This window comes from Squalius cephalus, assembly GCF_949319135.1.
Source record: "Squalius cephalus genome assembly, chromosome: 10".
Taxonomy (NCBI): Eukaryota; Metazoa; Chordata; class Actinopteri; order Cypriniformes; family Leuciscidae; genus Squalius; species Squalius cephalus.
Window position 1 is genome coordinate 10985153 of NC_137131.1, and position 21243 is coordinate 11006395.

The 21243-nt window shown below is 36.7% G+C and overlaps 2 protein-coding genes across 6 annotated transcripts in view; both read left to right on the forward strand.

Moving 5' to 3' along the window:
- Window positions 1-11250, forward strand: part of dip2bb (disco-interacting protein 2 homolog Bb) — a 37664-nt gene extending 26414 nt beyond the window's left edge. For all 4 annotated transcript variants that reach the window (XM_079883160.1, XM_079883162.1, XM_079883161.1 and 1 more), the window contains 12 exons: window positions 1704-1825; window positions 1918-2029; window positions 3875-3984; window positions 4313-4443; window positions 4599-4767; window positions 5539-5709; window positions 5836-5897; window positions 6197-6254; window positions 6353-6427; window positions 6893-7067; window positions 7546-7669; window positions 7762-11250. In XM_079883160.1, coding sequence (XP_079739286.1) covers window positions 1704-1825; window positions 1918-2029; window positions 3875-3984; window positions 4313-4443; window positions 4599-4767; window positions 5539-5709; window positions 5836-5897; window positions 6197-6254; window positions 6353-6427; window positions 6893-7067; window positions 7546-7669; window positions 7762-8014 — 1562 coding nt within the window. In that variant the 3' untranslated portion in view covers window positions 8015-11250. The remainder of the gene's footprint in view (window positions 1-1703; window positions 1826-1917; window positions 2030-3874; window positions 3985-4312; window positions 4444-4598; window positions 4768-5538; window positions 5710-5835; window positions 5898-6196; window positions 6255-6352; window positions 6428-6892; window positions 7068-7545; window positions 7670-7761) is intronic.
- Window positions 11251-11551: 301 nt separating this feature from the next.
- Window positions 11552-16937, forward strand: atf1 (activating transcription factor 1). Of its 2 annotated transcripts, none has more exons than XM_079883166.1 (8): window positions 11552-11749; window positions 13811-13914; window positions 14035-14154; window positions 14241-14338; window positions 15381-15514; window positions 15771-15947; window positions 16049-16196; window positions 16338-16937. In XM_079883166.1, the coding sequence occupies exons 2-8, from the start codon at window positions 13816-13818 to the stop codon at window positions 16480-16482; spliced, it is 921 nt and encodes a 306-aa protein (XP_079739292.1). In that variant the 5' UTR covers window positions 11552-11749; window positions 13811-13815; the 3' UTR covers window positions 16483-16937. The 2 variants fall into 2 exon arrangements, with proteins under 2 accessions (XP_079739292.1, XP_079739293.1); XM_079883167.1 differs by lacking the exon at window positions 11552-11749 and adding an exon at window positions 11891-11976.
- Window positions 16938-21243: the final 4306 nt, after the last annotated feature.

Here is a 21243-nt window from a genome sequence, read left to right on the forward strand (position 1 = left end):
TCGAAGTGAACTGTTGCGCTAACAGATAATAACAACAAATAATAATAACAAATAATACATTCAATTTCTGTTTATTTTTTCACAAAACCCTATCGTATACCCACAGAACACTTGTAATATATGACGTGTGTCGCATGGGATCATTCTGTGATACTTTTACATTTTTTTAAAAGCTTGATGCTGGTCGCTATTCACTGCCATTATAGTGAGTAAGTAAATTTTATTTATAGAGCACATTTAAATTCAGCTTACACTGACCAAAGTGCTGTACAAAACAATCATAAAATACAATAAAATATCAAATAAAATAGAGTAAAAATCAAAGATAACAGTTACTAATCTATAAATTAATAATCAGAAAAGGCTAAAGCGTAAAGATGTGTCTTAAGTCTGGATTTAAAAACAGAAATAGAAGGAACATTCATAATGTTAGGTGGCAAACTTATGGAGCAGCAACTGCTCTGAAAGGCTCTGTTCAATTTAAGATATGACCGTGGGACATGTAGGAAAGCTTTATTGGCCGAACTGAGGGACTTAAGAGCTGAGTTCAAATAAATAAGATCAGAGATGTAAGATGGGGCTTGTCTGTTAAGAGCTTTAAAAACAATCAGCAAAATTGAATTGAATTGAATTCTAAAAAAGACAGAAAGCCAGTAAAGTGGGACTTTTTTTGCACTAGTTAACAGTCTAGCTGCTGCATTCTGAAACATCTGTAAACGTGCCAATGAAGATTGAGGAAGACCATGGTATAAAGAATTACAATAGTCCAGCCGTGATGTAATAAATGCATGAATAACTTTTTCCAACTCTTGAAAGGAAAGTGTCGATTTAAGTCTAGAAATGATTCTCAATTGATTGTAGTTGTTTTTCACAACTGAGCTTATTTGTTTTTCAAGACAATAGAAACAGAATTATATGGACAAGTAAGAGTGAGACATTTATTTTATTTCTCCTTTTCCAAAAAAGAAAGAATGGCATACATACTGCATTAGTAAATGATGATTTAACGTTCATGGATGAACTATCCCTTTAAAGGCAAAGCAGCAAAAAACAGTGTTGTTATTGTTATTACAATTTTATTTAACTATTAATCCTGTTGTTGTTGTTTTTTGCAGTAATTTAAATGAAGCTGAAATAAATTCATTGAATTTTTAAATAAATTGGAAAAAACAGTACCAAAAAAAAAGAAAACTTAAGTGAAAATTACAAATGTTGCCATGGCAAATAACTGAGATAAATAAGTTTTAGCTGAAGTACTAAAATTACTAATAGTAAACCTAAAACAAAAAAATTTAAGCTAAATGGAAATATAAAAACAAAAAATACAAAAATATAAAAATATGAAAAGAAAACTAAAAATATATCAATAAAAGCAAAATATGAATCAATATTATAATAGTATGTATATATATATATATATATATATATATATACTAAAATAACACACTAAAATAACACGTATTATATATATATATATATATATATATATATATATATATATATATAATACGTGTTATTTTAGTATATATATATTAAAAAAAAAATATATATATATATATATATATACACACACACAGTATATTGTGTGTGTGTATATATAAAAGAGAGAAAATGAGCATAAAAACTTACTTATGACTGTTTTGGCATAAATAAATACATTTACATAAAAATTTGCATTGCATATGAATTGTCTGTATGTGCAGGTATAGATCTGATCGCAGCATTTTATGGCTGTTTGTATGCTGGTTGTATTCCTGTCACCGTGAGGCCTCCACACCCGCAGAACCTCTCAGCCACTCTGCCCACTGTCCGCATGATTATCGATGTAAGTCTGTGTGTTGCATCTGGTAGACACCTTTATTTGGGTGTGTTTTCTGCTTGGTAGCATTGTTAACTTCTCTCTCCTGGTTTCCTCAGGTCAGCAAGGCTGCTTGCATTCTCACTACTCAGGTTTTAACGAAGATTCTCAGATCTAAAGAAGCAGCAGCTACAGTCAACATAAAAACATGGCCAATCATAATAGACACAGGTAACATAAAACAGTCAATTTTCCATATAGCTACTGTGCACATTGTACAACATACTGTACTTTGTTGATATAATAATAGGTTAAAGTCATCGGTTGCATATATATTGGATCAGGGTTTGAAACTTTTAGTTTTGTGTAACAGTTTGTCCAACAACAGATGACAACAAACTCACAAAAAATCTTATCATTACTAGTAACAACTATCTTGAACAAATCAAATATGTTTTGATAAATTATTATTAGAAATATCAACAAATCAGCATTATAACTTTGCAGAGCTATTGGTCTGTATGAAAATGTCAAATGTCTAATAATATTTTCATTATGTTTATAAGCACTACAATCTTTGAACAAATGACTCACATCAGTTTAACAAAGAATGAAGGCATAGTTACTTTTTTGTCAATTCCTCTTTGAATTTTCGGTCTATGTCGTTGTCTTCTGTGTATCAGATTAATCCATTGAGTCACCCCATTCATAATCAGACATACCGCTGTATCAGTGTCCTTAATTGCACATGGAAGATGTAAGGCCCGCCCAATCGGCCCAACAACAGTTTCCAATAGAGCGGGTGAATGATACCTGCATGTTCCTTCTTTTCAGTGTGGCAAATTAATTTAATTCCAATTTACTTTTATCTGACTCCATTTTATCGTGACCTCAAATTTAGGTTGGAATGGCAATTGGTTATTGGTCATTTATGTGATACTTTATCGAGACGTTTGATTATTCAATTTAACTCTTTACTTTATATTTTACCCATTCATTAGGAATCTATGTCGCACAGAGAGACTTGTGCCGGGCGTTTAACGCGGGTCACATGATCACAAACTCGTCAGTCTTGGTCACTAGACAGAGGTAATTGACTACTTTTTAGAAGGCCGCCTTCACGCTTGCTCTATCTAAAAGTATTTTGCTTAGTCCCCATAGATCAAATAAAACATTATGGTTTTTATATAATCTTTCTATGTGAACTGAGTGAAGAGAAGAATGTGTAAAGAGAAGGAAGTGCGGGAGAAGGAACAAATGTGAAGGAAGGACAGGATGGAAAGAAGCTTTCTCGCAACTTCACTCTGTGGGGTGTGGAGACAAATGGCTGTATGTGTTTGTGTTGTCCATATCTCTGGAGATCAAAGTATCTGAGGTTCTGTTTATTTTACAAAGACATAATAAAATATGTGCGCATACACATTGCTGGTTCATGTTTGGGGCACTAGAGTATATGAAATTTGTCTATAAAAACTTGAAACACGCTTACTCCAGTCCGGATATGAAATGTGATCCGCATTACGAGTGTTGAAAAACTCATTGTGTCGTTCCATGCAGAAACCACACTGTTGTTACATATTAAATGTAGTTACACTGCAAAAAAATGCTTTTCTTACTAAGTATTTTTGTCTTGTTTCCAGTCCAAATATTTACTAGATGAGTAAAATGACATAATTATGTCCTGTTTTCCAGGGGATTTAATCAAAATTAAGTTTTTGCTTAAAACAAGCTGACTTAATTCAAACAGAAACACAATTATTTTTCTTACCCCATTGGCAGATAATTCTCTGCTTTGTTTTAAGCAAAAACTCACTTAATTTTGATTTATTTCCCCAGAAAACAAGACTTAATATCTTATGTCATTTTACTCATCTAGTAAATAGATCTTGATTTAAGAAATGTTTGATATTTGGACTGGAAACAAGACAAAAATACTAAGTAAAAAAAGCATTTTTTTGCAGTGTACAGTCATATTTTCCATGTGTTGGTAGTCAAACTTCAGCTCTGGCCGCATCGTGTGGAAAATTCAAACATGCAAACTCAAGTTTAACATTAATTTCTCTTATTTTTCCCCAGATGACTTGCCTCGCAAACGACCTCCCACAATCTACAAACCGCCCAATGCTGAGATGATGGCCTATCTGGACTTCAGTGTCTCAACCACAGGCATGCTGACAGGAGTGAAGGTGAGACATCTCAGTGGATGTGTTTCATCACTGTTTCAGGCAGTTTTGGTGACATTTAATTCTAGGGTCATTGAATAACTGACCAATCTGAGGTGTTTTTGGATTTTATAAATATATAGTGCTGTCCAAAAGTCTGAGACAACTAGTGAAAATGCATCTATTATTTATTTTTTTTAAATCACATTTTGGTTTAAATTAAACTTTTTGATTTTCAGTGTTGTCGTAGATGTTTTGGACCCCATTGTTGCAAATACCTCCCTCTGACATAAAACAAATGTTAGTTGATCTGTACATTTGAGACTCCCCTCTCTGATTGGCTGTCTATCAGATCTCTCACGCGGCAGTGAGCGCTCTGTGCCGCTCTATAAAGCTACAGTGTGAGCTGTACTCCTCTCGCCAGATCGCCATCTGCCTCGACCCCTACTGTGGACTTGGTTTTGTGCTCTGGTGCATTGCGAGGTAACAGATGGATACACACAAACAGTCACGTACAAATGTCTCATACTAACATAGAAAGACTCACAGCTTCGTCATCTCACGCTATGGCTTGTTCCCTTCATAGTCGATATGAATGTGTTTTGAAGTCGATGTTAATATGTGGTTGTGTTCTGCAGTGTATACTCAGGTCATCAGTCTATCCTGATACCTCCTATGGAGCTGGAGATCTCACTGCCCTTGTGGCTGGGTACGCTCAGTCAGTACCGCATCAGAGACACCTTCTGCTCCTATTCTGTCATGGAGCTCTGCACCAAAGGCCTGGGTGGACAGACAGAGATGCTGAAGGTATATATTAGCACACTTAAAGTCGGCATAAAACGAAAGTTGTGATAGTGTTTTCTTCCCTATTGTGAAACGTCTTCCTTCACGTACAAGAAAAAATGTAGGATGGGGCTTCATTTTGTCAGTTGGAAATCGATTGAATCGTTGTGGTTTGCTATTGCTGTGATCTCATGCGAGTTACAGTTTGTCCCGCCCTCGAGTCAGTAAGCACATCATCAGAGAAGAGATGTCGCTGCAAGAGGGGAAGAGGGAGGGGAAGTTATTTTGATTAAAGTTTATGCACATGAATTTAAAAGAAAAATCATTTATAATAAATAATCCAATATTCCATTAAAAAAATAAGAATTATCAATTTTGATTTCATTGATAGTTCACCCCAAAAGAAGAATTGTCTTCATTTACTCATCCTCATGTCATTCCAAACCTGTATGACTTTCTTTCTTCTACAAAGCACAAAAGACAATATTTTGATGATTTTTTTTTTGTCCATTCAATGAAAGTCACTGGACCCCACTCGTACAGGTTTAAAAGGACATAACAAAATTTTTGTTTTTGGTAAACTAACCCATTAAGTTTTTTCGCATCAAAATCAATGCAACAGATGTGGGAAACATAAGAGTCTGCCTCTAAAACAAGTTTGCATATGAATCAAAACACATGCTGGTCATTCACATCTCTGCTAATTTTCCCCACTAACACAAAAACAACATAGCTTGTCTTTTTTTTAAATCTTCACATGTTCTTCTGATGTTCTCGGTGTCCATCTGACTTCAGGCTCGTGGTGTGAACCTGTCGTGTGTGAGGAGCTGTGTGGTGATTGCTGAGGAGCGTCCGCGCTTGGCTCTCACACACTCCTTCTCCAAACTGTTCAAAGACCTTGGACTCTCCATGCGGGCTGTCAGCACTGCTTTTGGGTCGAGAGTGAACCTGGCCATCTGCCTACAGGTAGATTACCAGAAGTTCGAACTTTGCAAGTTGATTTTCCTCTGCAATATGCGTGTCAGACCTGCTGTTTCAGTTATCTGAGGTGCAGCTGATCTGTATGTGTGTGTGGGTTTGTGTTTTTCATAGGGTACAACTGGACCAGACCCCTCAACTGTGTATGTGGACATGAAGTCCCTCCGACATGACCGGTAAGAGAAACACATATGTACACACAAAACAAATAAGGTTTAAATACTAAAAGGTGAAGTGTGTTTTTGTGTGTGAACGTACCAGTTTCTGGCTCAGTCAATTTTAATTGCATTTGGTGCCATTAGTAGAGCAGAAATCACATGGTTTTTACTGTTTTAAATACTGTAGAATTATATCTATTTGTTAAATATGAAAAAAGCTCCAGATCTGCTGGTTCCTCTCGACTCTGTGATTTATATTGTGTCATAAACACTCTTTCTTCTTGTATAACACTGATGATGGTGTTTCTGTGTTGTAGGGTGAGGTTAGTAGAGCGAGGAGCGCCACAGTCTCTTCCTCTCATGGAGTCTGGAACAGTAAGCGCATTCCACTGTTGGATCTAGAATGAATGTATAGGGAAATAGGGAGTTTGAACATTGTTAATGCTTTCATTCTTCTTCTCTCTCTCTTTTAGATTCTTCCTGGTGTGAGGGTGATCATAGTCAATCCAGAAACTAGAGGACCGCTAGGGGACTCTCATCTAGGAGAGGTGCGTTTACATATAGTATATGTAAATAATAATTGGTTGTTTCTTCAGCTTTGTACATTTTTAGAAAATAAACTAAACGCATTTTCAAACACTTAATAAGTTATTTTATTTTTTTATTTTATTTTATTTTTCAAATCATGTAATGTGTTTAAGAGAATTTTTCTAGAGAAAATTACACTTTAAACATTTTTAGGTGCATTTCAAAGCTAGCATTATGTATCCCAAATACACAATTAAATATTTTATTTTTTTTGCATAACTTGACAAAATTACAGCTTGATTGGAAATGACACAAGATAAGTGATACCTTGATTGTTTTTCTCTGTTCATACATCACGTCTCATATATTTCATCTCAAGTATGCCTTTCAGACCGTTTCCATGATGATAAACAAGTGATAGAAATAGATAGAGGGGCAAAATAGATTCCTAAGCTTCACCAGTAATATACTTCACTCTTTGCCAGATTTGGGTGAACAGTCCCCACAATGCAACAGGATACTACACAATATACGGAGAGGAAAACCTGCAGGCTGACCACTTCAACACTAAACTGAGCTTTGGAGATCCTCAAACACTCTGGGCCAAAACTGGATACCTGGGATTTGTCAAGAGAACAGAACTCACTGACTCCAGTGGAGGTGAGAGAGAGAAGCACAATTGGATGAATCAAGAATAAAGGATGAAGTGCTCATGAAAGACTGGTGGGGGCAATGTACTGTGGGATGCAAACGTCTAAGACCAGATTGTAAATCTTTTTATGTTTATTTTTTATGCAGTCCCAGAAAAAATGAAAAAAAATGTTAAACCCCAAAAATGATGATGTAAAATATATTAATATATATTTAGATTCTAGGTCACTAATAAAATTTAATTTTTTAGCTAAAGTTTTAAATATATTATGTGATAATGTAATTTACTTATATATATTATGTATACAGTATATTACATGTATATATATTTTTTTTTTATTATTATTAAATAAGACATTGCAACTAATGGTCTCAGACTTCTCACTATAAGAGATACATAAATTATGAGACTATGCAGTGCATTGTTATGCCACACTAAATTAATGTTCTTGTAAAAATGTCCATGTTTGTAACATTTTGTGTTTAGATCGCCATGACGCCCTGTTTGTGGTGGGCTCTCTGGATGAGACTTTAGAATTGAGAGGTTTGCGATATCATCCAATTGACATCGAGACCAGCGTATCACGTGCCCACCGCAGCATCGGAGAAAGGTAACATTTCAGAGACACGCTCTTTGCTTAATTTTTTTTTTGCAATCATACTACCCTTTAACTCCTACGTGCTCTTTTTTTCCCCTCTGCAGTGCTGTGTTCACCTGGACAAATCTGCTGGTGGTGGTGGCAGAACTCTGCGGATCAGAGCAGGACGCTTTAGACTTGGTCCCGCTGGTAACCAATGTAGTATTAGAGGAGCACCATCTGATTGTGGGTGTGGTGGTTATTGTTGACCCAGGGGTCATTCCTATAAACTCCAGAGGAGAAAAGCAGCGAATGCACTTGAGAGACTCCTTCCTGGCAGATCAGTTGGACCCCATATACGTAGCGTACAACATGTGAGCTGGGATATGGGCGAGCCAAAGGCCTGCCAGAGCGGTGCTACGGAGCCTGGCCTCTGAACTTGGATTGAGTTCATAAACAGAAAGACTTGGCCCTGTTGTTTTTCAGGGAGAAGGTGTCATTTTCCAAAATACAAATGTGTGAGATGCAGTTTTGGAGAAGGGATGCTATAATAGAATTTCCCTTTTAGTTCAATTCCTTCTCCCCCAGAACCCCACTCTCACACAATGCCACATAATGTCTGTCCAATTCTTGGTCATGATTTAAATTTACTTGAATTACATAGCTCTTTTTTCTACTCAAACACTCTCCTATTCTAGCACTGGCTGGCTTGTACTTTTTATTTTATTAAAATGAGCTTAAAGCCTCAGTTTGTAAGTTTTCACCTGGGTTGTTCTTTTTTTTAAAATTCTGATTCCAAAGTTTTTGGAATCAATGGAATCGATTCCAGGAGTCAATTCTCAGACTAAATGTTAAGTAAAAAAAGGGAGACAAAGTGAAATCTTAAAATAAACAGTGCAATATAAACTATAATGATTCATAAATGGAATGATAGGAGCTCATGATGAATGGATGGACGGACTAGAAAAGATCAGTGGAGTAATTAAGTAGGTTTAACAATATAAATTCTGTATTTTGAATTAGTGTTGTTTGGGTTGTGTAGTACTGTGGTAATCAAGGTAATGAACACAGACTTAACAGACTAGGATGTCACAACCCTGAATCCCAAAAGTTCCAAATGTGTATATTTATATATGTATACAGGACTGCAACCCAGCTTATCTATGGTGCTGTGTGTTACAGGGCTCTAAAATGTAATATTTATATACAGCATTGGGGTAATAGGGATCATTTGTCATTCATCAGATGCTTGTGTCCAAATCAGCTTACATTATACTTAATACAGAGACAGACCCTCAAGAGCAACCTGGGGTTAAGTGCCTTTCTTAATAAGGGCAGTATTGATGACAGGACATTTCTGTAACACTACAGTTCATAGAATGCCCTTACCCAGGTTAAAACCCACTCCTTCATCCACCATTATTTCTGTTAACACACACAAGTGTATTACTGAGACTGCAGTTGTCTGCTCATTTTGCTCTGACAGCAAACCATTTAGTGTTTTAAATCTTACCACTGGGGCTTTAACAAAGTTTATTTCAGATATGCAGCTATTCAGGTGACAAAGCTGCATCTTTTAATTAGTTTTAATCCTACAATATTTACAAAATACAATATACAGTTTTACTTCTTGAAAAAAAACTGCAATGTAATTCCCAAAACTTTTTTTTTTAATGTTTTTTCCTTTTTTTTAACCCATATTCAACGGGTTGTTATGTAGGATTGTCCACTAATATTATTTTAATAATCAATTTGTTATTATCAATTGAATAACTGAATTGAGATGTGTTCTAAAAATCTATCTGGCAAAAATATGTTCAATGAATTACTCAAAGTGAAAACTTCATTCCCTCAGTCCCCTCAAGATCAGCATGAGGATAATCATCCCTATTGTTTTTCATTATCCTTTATGCACTTTATTAGATAAATGCAGATATGTTCTGTAACATGCATTATTGAGTAGCATATGAAAGTGCAGGCACATAAAAACACATTTTTTTGGGACTAAATGCCCAGTCTAACCTCAATACCTGCATTTGCAAATTGTTCTCAGTTTACTTCTCCACACGCACGTATAACAGTAAGAACACACACTTAGTATGGATTCATTCAAAAACATTCAACTGCAAACCTCATCACACACCAAGCCCAAACCAAACACAAACTGAGATATGTATAGCTCTATTTTTGCTCTCATCTAAAGGTGCTTATACACATCAGGATTAGCCATTTAAACCTCTAAATGGCAAAAAAAGAGAGAAAAAAAAAATTCAGGCATCTGTACAATAAAATAAAACAACTGTAAAATAACACGACACTGTACAAGCAAACCCCTCGTGAACACCTAACTGTACAAATGCAAAGATTTTACATGTTTGGCAAAGGATCTTCTGTACTATAACCATTTTTACGAGGAATGACTATCTTCTTGTAAACCATAAATAACTGTAAATAATTGCTTGTGTACAGATGAGAAATTCTACTGTACTGTAAGTTAGTTGCTGTATTCTGTCAATTTTTTTGGATTAATATGAATATTAACTACTGTCACTGATATCCCTTCGTAGCTGAAGTTGAAGACTGGTTGTAAAAAGCTTGCTCTGTTTCTGCTTGTTTTCTGGTCGATCAGAAATGTGATGGGTTGAAGTCTGTACTCAGATTTGTCTGTCATGCATTTCTATTTAGAATTCAGATTCAGAAATCTTATGGTATGTTCAAGTTTTAATGATGTAAGCATGATAAAGTCGAGCACTGTGGGGGCTTGAAAGACTACTTTCAGAGTCCTTACACAACTGATCACTACAGTATGTTAGCCTAACCTCATTCTGTACGATGGGGTTGAGTATGTGTGCGTATGTATGGTCACACCGTTGAAAGGTCATTGGTTTGTTGATGAGTTCCACATACACGTTCCCAAATCAGAGACACTGTCATGAAATGTATTCTCTCATTCTCACTGTTGTGAAGGGCATCAGAGTTGAGTTTATGTGATGAAAGCACAAGCGAGCGAATTAGCCTTTTACATGGGGCATTCAGGGAAATAGTGCTTTCCAGGATGGAGAGGATATAATCATTTATAAATATTCACTTTCATGTTTGCAATGATTTTTGTTCTTTAAATAAAAAGAATTTATTTGTCATTTGCGTTAACCACGTCTTAATATCTACAAAAACAAAACAGAAAATAAGACATAATCGGTTCAGTTTATTGATAATCTGACATGTCAGCTAAGTGCTGGAACCAAAAGAAATGTTTCACACACTACTGAAGCAGCTGCAGTTACATTTTAAAGTACGCATCCAGCATACACACTATACAAAAAAACTAAACAAAACAAATGATTTGCTTGCATTGTATGGAATAAAATAGGAACATGTTTAGGCAATACATATTACTCTTCTGTGTTAAAAATATTCTGTTCTGTTCATTTCTCCTAATATTAATAATAAGAATGAGATATATTTCACATTCGTGGAAATAAATGAAAGTCATGATTATGCAAGCAAGCATTTCCCTGTTGGTTCACATCTTTCTTTTTTGTACATTGGTAACTGTAACTATTTTTTACTCCAATGAAAAACACGAAAAAATAATAAAAGGCTTTTATTTTGCATCTCTGAAATGTTTTTTTTATCAACTTAATCTCTCTCTCTCTCTAATGCCATACACCAAAATAACAATAACTTCTTTTCACCAGAAATTGAGTCGCAGCGCATCTAGTAAAAAATAAGTTACATTTTGGAATACGCTTTGACCATTTTTGTTTGTGAATATAGTTTTTGCCATGCATAATAGACAAATGCACTATAGTATGCCTATAGGTAATTGCATTGGTTTCATTCATGTTCCCAGACCCTTTTTGCGTTTCAGTGATATTGGCCAATCACAAAGCTTAACATAGATTTACGTAACACGTCCTTCTAGGGGGAGGCGCTTATTGCGGCCTTTAGGAAAAAAAAAAAAAAACCTCAAGCCATCTAAGATTTTTCAATGGAAACCGCCCAGGTTTATTCTATGCATTATTAAATAATTACTTTTCAAATTATATTTCGAATATTGGCATCTATATAGACGGCGTCGTTGTTTCCAGGAGCTGCTCAAACGGAAAAAAGGTAAAGCGTTGCTTTTGTTTCGTACTCTTTCTCTTCTGCCGACCTGTCGCTGCAGTCATGGCGCCCGTCCGCTCGGTTGTAGCACTCGTCTTACGGGAAGGTGTTTTAATGGCTCCCCGTATCGCTGACGTCTGTTGACGCGGGTACTTGCGTGCCAGTGACTAGCTTGGAACTTTCTGCAGAGCGCGGCATTAAGTCGCCCACAGGCTTCACAACACACCGCAGCGGTTTGTTTTTATTTAGAGATGTGCTTTTGATCGGGATCTCATGGGGGAATAAGACTTAAAGTCTCTGACACTCGTGCAACATTTGCAACTTAAACATCTAACGTTAGCTGCTATCAGTCTCTTGTGATGGAGCTTTTGTGCAGTAGAAACAAACCCGCTTATAAATACCGGCGGAATCATATGTATTTTGACAGATAAGTTATGAAATTACATCATAGACATCTGTCTAATTTTATTTAGCCTGTTAGCTGTTGTAGCCTCAGACTGTTTGTTTTAAATGCGGACTTTTAACGGATAATATTATCGAAAATACTGAATCAACAGGTCAGTATATATCAGACGGTTATTTTATCTTAATTAAAATAGAAATTAACACGATATTGCTATTTTTTTTGGAGGAATGTGAATATTTAATGGGCGTTATTTAGCATCCGGTTCTGTATGAAGTGCTGTTAATAACAACACAAAGCATCTGATTTACTGCTACAGGAACAGTAGTGTATTCCATGTTAAGTAGCTTATTCGGTTTTCTTTCCCCCATTACATTGTTATTTAGTGATTTTATTTCTTATTTATTGTACTGTTTACATGATTTTACTGGAATCAAATCATACATGAGAACATTTGCAGCATGGTTGCAGCAATAATGCATATAACGTTAAAGCAACCCACAAGGACAGTGTAAGTGTGTGTGTGTGTGTGTGTGTGTGGTAGAGTTTGAGAGGGACTGTCTAAGGAGGACTGGGGTAAAATGGAAACACTGACTAAATCAAGGCTTTTTACTGTTAGCCACAACACACACACACACACACACACACACACACACACACACACACACACACACACACACACACACACACACACGGGCCAACCGTTGAAACATATGAGAACAGATAAAAGCCAGTGTTCTTCAGCATTCTCATGTTTGCTGGCAGTCTGTAAAATAATACATCAAAAAGTAATGGGGCTCAGCAGTTTTTTTTGTCCCGTAGTTCAGAAAAAATAAATAAATACTATTATATTTTAATTTATATTTATCATTTTAAATGTAACTTTTTTGAATTACAATTTTGTTTTAATCATATCATTTTAAATTTAAATTCTGTAACATTTTTAAACTTTTTTTTTTAATATAAATTTTTCTTTACTTTTTTTTTATTTAAATTTATGTAAAAAATACCATTTATTACTAAACATTTTTCGTATTTGTTATTTCTGTAAAAAAGTAGTTACAGAAATACCCACATCCTTTTATTAATTTCCTCTTATATTTCAAGGTTCCTGACATATTTTTGTAACTACTTTTTTAATAATAAAAACAAAGTTAATCATCTCTAAAATATTAGCCATAAATTGCAAATTTTAATAATCACAGAAAAGACTAGCACTGCGTCTGAAATCGTGTACTGTCTGTGTAGGTACTACATTTGAATTTACTTCCCAACCATTAAAAATAAAGGACTCTCTATATAGAATGAATATGGGTAATATGAATAAAATTCAGACTTATGTGACCTACCAGCGTCAGTTTGGGCCGCTTCACTGCCATTCATAAATCCCCCTCCTGGCGCCTCACGTGGTTGTAAAGTGTCAATCGAATGCGCACTTAAGAATCTCTCCGGGGACTTTCTTTCTAATACTATGTTTTCGGACATACTACTCTTTTGGCATTCTGTCTTTCGAATACTCTATAGTAAGAAGGTATTCGATTTCGGATGCAGCATAGGAAATTAAAAAATTGTCAAAAGCCTTTGGGTTCTGAGTCTACTGACCGTGGAAAGCATCACATCTCCATTAAGTATTGACCAAAATCTGTCTCAATGTTCATTTACAGTGGCAATGGAGGAGGTCCACCAGAACAACAGCAATGGCTCTGAGTCCCAAACTATTGCCATCCCCACAACAATAACTGCCTCTCACATATCACAGATAGCACAGGTACTGTTAATGGATGTACTTATGTACACACATTCTCATGATGTATAAAAATGCTGTTTGACTAAAACAGCAATAAATATGCTTGTTTCATGTCATTCATATTAATCATATTGTGGAAAGATGTCTCTGGGTGGGAATCCAGTGGCCGTGGTTCAGCTGCCCAGCGGTCAGTTCCAGGTTCAAGGTGTGATTCAGTCAGCACAGTCATCAGTTATCCAGTCTCCACAGGCACATGCACAGGTAACATGCATTCCTGATCTTTGTTTTTACTTCAGGTTGGAATCAGTGACATGTTATCCCTCCACTTAAACACTGTTTCCTATTAGGGTCAAGGATCTGACAGTGATGATTCTCAGGAATCAAGCGACAGTGGGGCATCTAACCAGAAGTCAAGAGAGATCTTGGCTCGCCGCCCATCCTACAGGTATAGAACCTGAAAAAAGAAAAAGATGTATGGCTCCACTGTGCCTTATGATGAATACCACCCCGAAATCACACACATTCTAGCTATATGTATCTAGGGAGCCTAGCAAGGTTGAATTAATCAGAGCCATTCGGTTGGGTGGACGCTCATGGCCAGCAAGCTTCTCACACGGAGGAACTGTGGATCTGTTTCAAAATATTCCCTCAGTAAATACACAGTTCACAAAAATCCATTAATTTTCATGGTGATTGTGTAACCAAGCATTTTCTCCCAAGCATGGTTCTCCCGCACTTTAATGACTAATAAATTAAAAATCAAAGACATTTTTTAGTTAAAGTCTACCTATAGAAATGAAAGGAAGTTAAATATTACGTGGGCACATTAATTAGTACACATAATAAACACTGCAATAAGATTCAAATAAAAATAAGATTTTCAATTTTGATTTCATTGTGAAAACGTTGTTCTCATTTTCTCAATACATTTTATATACCCAATCACAAACATTAGTATAGCTCACAAAGCTCACACTAAGTGCATCTTAAATCAGTTTATATATTTGTTTATGTTTGTGTGGTATTTTTATTCTTATCTAATCTCAGAGAAATGTATTTTATTTTATCTTGCATTCATAATAGGTGAGTGTGACAGATCTAAAACAAAGGTGGCAATCTTGTTAATGCAGCATAAATGTATTTATTTACATTTAAGCACATACTTCAAGTTGATTTTTGACTCATGCAGAAAACAAGATGAGCACAGATTTTCATTTCATTCGCACAGAACCAAAAGCTACTTCTCATACTATGGAATGAGGCAGGCTACAATCAGCATATTTAGTATTTTTTTGTAATCTGTGTAGATTTGGTTTTTTTGTTTGTTTCTGGATCCTTTTGCGCTCTATTTCAGACATGTCCTTAAACACACACATAGGGGAGCTACAAGCAAAAATGGCCAAGCTTTAAATTCCAGGCATGTCTCTGGCACACAACAAAGAGTTTATGCACTACATGAAAACTTTCTCTTCCTTTTTGTGTTTCAGGAAGATTCTAAATGATCTATCAGCTGAGGAAGTGGCGACTCAGAACGAGGGAGAAGAGGAAATCTCTACCTCCTCTGCCATAACAAGCGTCTCGCTCCCCACCCCAATCTACCAGACAAGCACTGGACAATATAGTAAGCCAAGCCAGCATGCTATTTAAACAATGGGTTTTGAGAGGTATTGAATGCATCATGTGGTAATTTCCTACATATTTTGCAACAGAAATGAAGCAAGTGGTTAACGACAAATGACACAAAAGCCATGCAGTTTGTTTTTTAATGACCCATACAAACTTGGTTTTCATAGTGTATACAAATTGTAATAAACAATTGCATAAAATCACATTAAAAAAGATTTATCTTCATGCACGATTTGTTTGCTCCTTTGCAGTTGCGATTTCATCCAATGGCTCTCTGCAGCTCGCCAGTGCTGGTTCAGAGGGCATGCAAAGCCTGCAGACACTCACCATGACCAACTCGAACCCAAACCAGCCAACTATACTGCAATATGCTCAGACTGCCGACGGACAACAGATTCTGCTGCCTAGTAACCAGGTGGTGCTCCAAGGTTGGCATTCAAAGTCAAAAAGTGCTTTTCATTTGGCAATCAGCTCATATTGTTGTTTGGTCACACATGGGACACACTCTGGCTGTGATGCTGTGTTGTAGGTGCGGGGGGAGAAATGCAAGCTTATCAGATCCGCTCCTCTTCCTCTTCGCTGCCTCAGACCGTTGTCATGACATCACCCGTTATCAGCTCTCAGGGCAAGAGCGATGACCCGCAAATGAAGCGAGAGATACGCCTGGCGAAGAACAGGTGGGTGTGTTTGAGCGAAAGAGAATTGATTTGTTCAGCTAGATGAAGTTTGTTGTTAATGTATAATATGCTATGGTTATTGTCATGTAGGCACTATACAAAAATCTGCATTGTTAGCCTAATCCAAATCTCTGCATGTAGGGAGGCAGCCAGAGAGTGTCGCAGAAAGAAAAAGGAGTATGTGAAGTGTTTGGAGAACCGTGTGGCTGTCCTGGAGAATCAGAACAAGACTCTTATCGAGGAACTCAAGACGTTAAAGGACCTGTACTGCGTTAAAACCGGCTAGTGGGACATCTCTCCAATCATGCTAATGGGACTTAACTGGCAGTCCTGTCTGCCTATGTGCTAATACAAAAACAGACACAGGGACTTTTTTTGGCTTGGAGAATACATTTAATCCTCCTGTCAAATGCTTGTTTTTATACAACTCATTTTTAACTAATAGCCTAAGAACGATTGACCAGAAACAGCAGCAACAATAATGCTTTTAATAGATAGATGGAAAGAGGGATGCATTTTTTCCATTAACATATTTTTCTTTGCAGTCAACAGATGTTTATATTTGTATATGTATCTTGTGCAAGCATTGGCACGTCTACACTGGGAGATCTTGCTTTATTCTTGACCCATTTGGTTTCCAGGGAATTTTGAATGTTAATTTTATTGAAGCGCTAGCTGAATTTTGTTTTTCTATGGTAGAAGTGCAGAAGTTACAGTGGTATTTTTACACCTTTCTCAGAAGCGCTTGTATGTATGAAAATTGTGACGCGATTGTGTGTTTCATGAAGTCATGCAGCTGTGTTCTTTGCATTTTTGCTATTTCCCCCTTTATAGGAACCTCTGGTGTTCCTATCCCCATTCCATATTTTATTTTACTGAGTTTTAGTGAGACATTTTCTACAGAGACAGCAGAATTTAAGGTGAGGACTTTCAGCTTTACTATTATTATAAGTAACATGAAACAGTGGTAAGTTCATTTAAGCCTTATTCTGGATTGATAAACTCATCTGTATAATTTAATCTGTGCCCTTTTTAGTCCAAGCCTTGGTAATATGTATAATTGGTAATATAGCCAAGCCTTGGCTAACTGATCTTTAAGCCATATACACTGTTGGGACCGTTGTTGGTTTTAACTGAGTAATTGACCCAAGGCTTACCACTGTTTATAAGCCAAGCTGTTACAAGACAATCGAATCAGGGAGCATCCGATGAAAAACAATGTCACTTGTTTTTGGTAAAGTGAAAAAGCTAAATAAATATTTTTCCAGCCTTTGACTGTTTTTATCCTTTTCAGTTTCCGTGTTTCTTGACTGCTTTTTGGCTCAAGGAGGCCCTTGAAAAACTACTCAGATGGTCAAATTGGAGATGTAAGGTTAGCTTATGAAATGATGTTGGTCAGTACTTGGGGAAAACATAATGTCTTGGTTTGTTGCATTAAAAAGATAGCCAGAAAAACATTTCATCTTTAAAAAATAATAGCTTTATTTATTTATTTATTTATTTTTCATTCCAAATAAAAGAATAGTACGGAGCCCCTAAAGGGACATGGTAGTGGAAAATGAGACGGGAGAAAAAATAATAGCTTTTGCGCTTTAGGTCAAACCCTTTGCGCTCCCCAAGAAACTTTGCGAACGCAGTTTCTGGGCCGAATGCAAAGGTTTCTGCGAGCGGATGCTAACATTTGCGAGAACGACAAATAATTTAATAATCGAGCATTGACAAATAATTTTTTTTTCTTTCTCCCCAACCACCATGTCCCTTTAGGGGCTCTGTAATTCTGTGTACCCACAGTGACAGACATTAAAACATTAGATTATTTTTAAAGTATTTTCCAGGTTTTTCAGAAGTATGAAAGCAAAATTATTACGTTTATGCTTCATGAATATGACATGCAGAGGAGCTGTGCAGAGGATGTGGCGTAGCTGCAGGTCAGAGAAGCCAGCTGCCTCGATTGTGCTTCCAAGTAGCACGGGTTGTCTCATAGCCATCATTTAAATAGTACCTGACAAGTATGTAGAATGTAAATAATACCTGATAATACAAGTAAAGTTAGACACGTATTGCATTATGGTCATATGCTTTACAGTATTCCAACATTGACGTGTTAAATCGATAGGCTACATCCTGGTTATAGGGGGGACAAATACATATAATCAAACCATTCCTCTATCTCTCTGCGTCAAAAAGAACACTTGACCTCCATTTATGTGTGGGTGATAAACAGTGGGAGGCTAAATATACATTTGATATATTTATGCAGGCATTTAACCAAACCCATGTTTTCAAAGTTTTCTTACCTTTTACATTTCCAAAAGCTATTTTTTTCCCCACTAAATGCCCCTAATTTTACTTATTTATACTCTAGCTTGAGATAAATAACTTTATAAAATATATTTAAGTTCAATGAAGACCATAAGTAATAATGGATGGTTTATTTTTTTATGATTTTATAAATAAGATTTTTATATTACCAGAATGGCTGAAGAACATGTTGAAAAAAGGAAGTTCCGGTTGGAAAAAAGGAACTCCAGTCTGTCAGCAGGAGGTGTCCGTGTATCCACATTTGCTTTGCACGAGTAATTTAACTGTGACCCCTTAAATTGGGCACTATTTGAGGGGACAGTCATTTGTAGTGGTGTACAAAACTCTATGGTACAAAAGCATAGTGGACGTTATCGAGTGCACTCATTCAATCCCACAATACACAGAGTGTGCTCAACGGCTGTTCGAATTTTATTCACTCCCTTCAAGTGAACTGTATTAGTGGACTAACGTAGGGAATATGGTTTAGGGGGCGATTTCGGATTCAGCCTGCAACTCTTTTTTTATTTTTATGTACACTCAGCGGCTAGAGAATACACATAATGCACTGTGAGAGGGTCGTGCCGAATGAATTCCCTCGTCTCGCCAGAAGATGGCGCCCGCAGCTGAATCTGAATCATCGATCCATTTTCCAAACCGCTGGGACAATGTGGCTACATCGTAATATTATTCAGGTATAAATTCCTTTTTGATTGATCAATCAATATTTTCATTACTACTGGAGCTGCCAGTTTCAAATGATTAAACAGCAAGCACAAACTGCAAAAGCAGCAGCCCTTCCGGCGCACTCAGTGTCCGAAGTCACTCACTCATTTTCATTCTCTCCTAGAATATAGGCCTACTATATTAGTGGAGTAATATAGGGAATATTAAATGAGGGTATAGGGGGAGATTTTAAACACAGTCATAGTTACTTGAAGGCAAGCCTGCATCCTTAGCCAAAAAAGCGCAACGTTCGCTAACGCTGTGGAAGGGAGACAAGAGCCCATTTTTTTAAATGGATGTCAATGGAGTTACGTTTTCTTCAGTGGTAGAGCCACGGACCCTCGTATCTCCCAATTATAAGACCACCTCTAGTAAGTTAATTTACGCTTAAGTAAACTAAACAATCAACGAGAAGTTCGCTCTATGAAGGCAATAATAAGCATTTGAATAAAAACTGGGTACAATGAGATCAAAATATTCTATTCACCCTTTAACAATCTAACATTAAATTCAAAAGTGTAAAATAGCTCTAACAAATTACAACAGACCATGAATAACCCCAAAAGATCGATTATTTACACAGCAATATTACAGATGTCTTAAATATCACTGTAGTAATACATGTCTGTTTTGTATGTCTTTTTTGAGTGGAATTTCCCAAACCGGAAGTCCCTCACACAATCTGAAACGCAGTACATTTCATTAGGAAAAAAGTGGACAATTAAGGAATAATTGTCAAAGGGCAGTTGAATTAATAGAAACAAATAATGTACAGGCGAGGGGGGTAATAAGACCATGATGTGAGGCACAGTCTGTCCAAATTTAAAGGTGGAAAATGTAGGCTGATATTTATGTACTTATAGATAATCCCATGGTGTTATACCAACCCTGGGTTTCACAAAGTTTAAGCTAGTCCCAGATTAAAGGTCCTTGCACAGAGAGTCCGAATTTTTCGTCTGAAAATTTTGCACGTTAAAAAATAAATACAACCTCATGTTGTGTCAATCACGTTTACACACTGCCTCCAAAACTTTCGTCCGTCATAAAAAAAATTGGATCGGGTTTGATTTTCTGTGTTTTTCGCATCCGTAGCAAGCATTTTGAGAGTTTTTTATGACAATTCAGAGCCACCAAATGACAAAATGCAAAAAAACGCATACGAAAATTTCGAACTCAGTGTGCAAGGTCCTTGAGTCTGAAATTCTCGTCCGAAATTTTCACAATTTTTTTTGACAATTCAGAGCCACCGTACAAGCAAATGCCAAAATCCAGAACTGTTCAGGATCAGTTGGTTCACAAAAATTGGTGGTCTTCTTTTTAATATGTGGCTCCAGTATCGCTAGCAAAGCATCAAACTGATAGCCTAGAAATCTAGACGCACCCTAGCGGCAGCAAAATGTATTTTGCAGCCAGGGTAGTCTAGCAACTCTCCATTGACTTTCGAGCTGCAAAAACCTAAATTGGGTCAGGCCAATCACATCGTGTATAGAGTAGGCGGGGCGGGCTTAACATAATGACGACAAGAGTTGCGACGGTTCCCTGCTACTTGAAAACAAAGAATGGCTGCTGCTGCTGGAGAACAGTCTTTCGAATCGGCTTTGGCCGCGACTCTGGAGGACTTGGAGTTAGGTTTTTCTTTGAGAAAAGAGCAAAGAACGGCACTTAAGTCATTCTTAAAAAAAGGAAGATGTGTTCGTAGTTTTGCCGGCCAGATATGGCAAAAGTTGAATCTATCAACTAGCTCCGCTGTTGGGAAAACGCTCTGGTTCAGAGGGAATTTGAAAGACAGCCGTTTATCCCGCCCCTCGGATTGAGCTGTGTCTATGGTGAGTTGCCAGACCTAACATCTTGATGTAGGTCTGGCTTGCCAGGCTATCAAACTGAGCCACTGACATCCTGAAGTAAACTTTGGATCGCTACACTCGGGATAATCCCGCAGCTCCTTGATAAGGAGGTGCAACTCTCCTTCCTCTCTAAGTAATGGCAGGATTGGATAAAACCAATATTTTGCCTTTTTTTC

Coding starts and splice junctions, on each gene's coding strand:
- atf1 (XM_079883166.1), top strand. CDS start 13,816: ATGGAGGAGGTCCACCAGAACAACAGCAATGGCTCTGAGTCCCAAACT. Junction 15,515..15,770: donor GACAAGCACTGGACAATATA/GTAAGCCAAGCC, acceptor GCTCCTTTGCAG/TTGCGATTTCATCCAATGGC. Junction 16,197..16,337: donor ATACGCCTGGCGAAGAACAG/GTGGGTGTGTTT, acceptor CTCTGCATGTAG/GGAGGCAGCCAGAGAGTGTC.